This window comes from Lathyrus oleraceus, chromosome 1 (genome assembly GCF_024323335.1).
Source record: "Lathyrus oleraceus cultivar Zhongwan6 chromosome 1, CAAS_Psat_ZW6_1.0, whole genome shotgun sequence".
In the NCBI taxonomy this organism is placed as follows: Eukaryota; Viridiplantae; Streptophyta; class Magnoliopsida; order Fabales; family Fabaceae; genus Lathyrus; species Lathyrus oleraceus.
Genome location: NC_066579.1, coordinates 116092126 through 116094472, shown reverse-complemented (window position 1 = coordinate 116094472; position 2347 = coordinate 116092126). Strand labels below are relative to the sequence as shown.

At 29.5% G+C, this 2347-nt stretch overlaps 1 protein-coding gene across 1 annotated transcript; it reads left to right on the top strand.

Annotated features, from left to right (window-relative positions):
• Nucleotides 1–924: 924 nt before the first annotated feature.
• LOC127115508 (protein GLUTAMINE DUMPER 5-like) lies at nt 925–1502 on the top strand. Its single transcript, XM_051047037.1, has one exon. The coding sequence runs from the start codon at nt 1021–1023 to the stop codon at nt 1312–1314; it is 294 nt and encodes a 97-aa protein (XP_050902994.1). The 5' UTR covers nt 925–1020; the 3' UTR covers nt 1315–1502.
• The last annotated feature ends 845 nt before the right edge of the window (nt 1503–2347 follow it).

Sequence of the window (2347 nt, the reverse complement as noted above, 5' to 3'; positions counted from 1 at the left end):
GGGTCCGATATACCCAATATAATAGTATTTGTTTTAGGGATTATGGATAGTATTATTATTTATAATTTGTTATTTTGAGAGTATTATAGATTGTAGATTGATTACAATATATGGCATTTTCGTCTTATTACATCAGTCTATAGTTTAATTCATACAAAATTTATTATGATAATACATGGTCTATTACATTAGTGTATTTCTAATATAATGTCAAAAAATTTACTGCATAAAGGATTAATATCGAAGTTTATATCTGTATTTTGCTACAAAGATGCATCTCCGGATCAATTTCTGAAGAAAAAAAAGAGAATGTGACTCTATTACGAATGCATGATGTGTATATAGGGTTATTACGAACGTGCCTCTCAGACTTATTTCTAAAAAAAAGATGTGTGATTCATTTACGCATGAATTTGGTGTAAATGGATGCGGCTGAAAATATACTTCTGAATTACGAGGAGTATTTTTGAATTTACATAAGGTGGCAAATTGCTAGTCGCGACGATTTTGTTTCGGTTGCAAAAACGTGTGTATCAGACTTTACCGCGACAGTTTCTAAAACAACAAAAGAAGGTATTCAATTGTTTGAGACAAACTCCTGGGTCCTTCTTTATTTTTGACTAATGAGAGAATTGATAGCTACCCCAAATGTCAAACGATGAAAAAACTTTCACATTATGAAAAAAGAAAATTTGGTCATGATTGGATATAATATATGCTTCATCACACCGCACGAAAGAATCAATTATCAAAAATTGTTTGACAAATTGAAACTATATTGCCAAAATTTTAAGAAAAGAATAAACAGAAATTTCTTCCTAAATTCCACATGTAATCATAGCACTTTCATTCATTGTGTTGCTTTAACATGCACTATAAATTAAGTCCCTCTATTTCCTTTTTACCAAAACTTCATGATCCAATTCAAAACCAAAAACCAGACATTAAAAAAAGGAGAAAGATTAATAGAGGAAAAAAATATTGTTTCTTTTTTTTCTTCTAAGTATAAGTAATTGAAATATGGATGTAGCAGCTAGTGGCGGTTTCAAAAATGTTACGTCTCCTATTCCTTACCTCTTTGGTGGCATAGCTCTCATGCTTGCAATTGTAACATTTTCCTTAATTGTTCTAGCTTGTTGTTGTCAAGAAAATTCATCATCTACAACTTTAACAAATGAAGATAAATCTATGAAGAATGTGGAAATGGTGGTGGATTTAGAGCCTAAGATTGTTGTAATAATGGCTGGAGATAGTAACCCTACATACTTGGCTAAACCTGTTTCATCAACATGCCATACTGAAGAAATGGTTTAGACATAAGCATCGTTTCAAATTGTGATTGTGTTGTGGAAAATGCTGCTGATTCATTCAAACTTACAATTGTGATGGTTATGGAGAATTCTAGCCATGGTCATGATTGAAATCATCAACACAATGGATGGAAAATGAAGAAGAAAGAAAAATAGCTATTATTAATGTTTTCTTGTCCATTGATGCTTATTTGTGCTCATTTATATTCAACATCTTACTTATTAAAAAAATATATATATTTTGAATTATTTCACTAGATAGTTTATGGTAGTTATTTATTTTTGTAAATTTGACTTGTAAGCATAAATTACATTTATTATATAATTTTTTTTCTTCATATTTTTTCTCTCAATAGTGTATGGTTGATTAACCAACCATTTGTAAAAAAACAATGACAATCAAAATAAATTATCTGAATCAAAATTAATGTCAAATAGTAAAAACAAACCACAATATGGAGAAGAAAATAAAAGCTGATCGAGCACAAAAAATTTATTTATCATATTTAATCAAATGGCCTACTACTATGAATAAGAGAGTAACTCTTCAATCTACGATACTTAAAAGTTGTTAAAAAAAAACTACAAGATAGGTTACACAAAATAGCATTCCTAATTCTGGAGAGCATCTTTTATTTTTCTATTAAAGTGTTTTTCATGCTCTCCTCCTCTCATGATACACTTAATCATTGGCCATGTGAATGACTCTTTGACTATCATGTCATATTTCCATATATTTTTGAGTGATCCTTAACTCCACAATCATGTCTCTAAATCACATTGCTTCCTTGATCCCTTACAAAATGACAACATATTTTACTTGACTAATACACTACAATATTTATTGTCTCTGGCAACACTATTTTAGGTAACATATAAAAATTGTTGCCTAAATTTTGTATAAGCAATGATTTATGGTTGTTATCAAAAATATATTTGCATTCCTTGATAATTGTCGCCTAAATTAATTTTGGGGACGTTTTTGGAGCGTCACTCTTTTAACTTTTTGACAACGATTCTTAACTATTCCCTTAACC

What these genes read in the sequence shown, in the direction of transcription:
- LOC127115508 (XM_051047037.1), top strand. Translation starts at nt 1,021, where the DNA reads ATGGATGTAGCAGCTAGTGGCGGTTTCAAAAATGTTACGTCTCCTATT.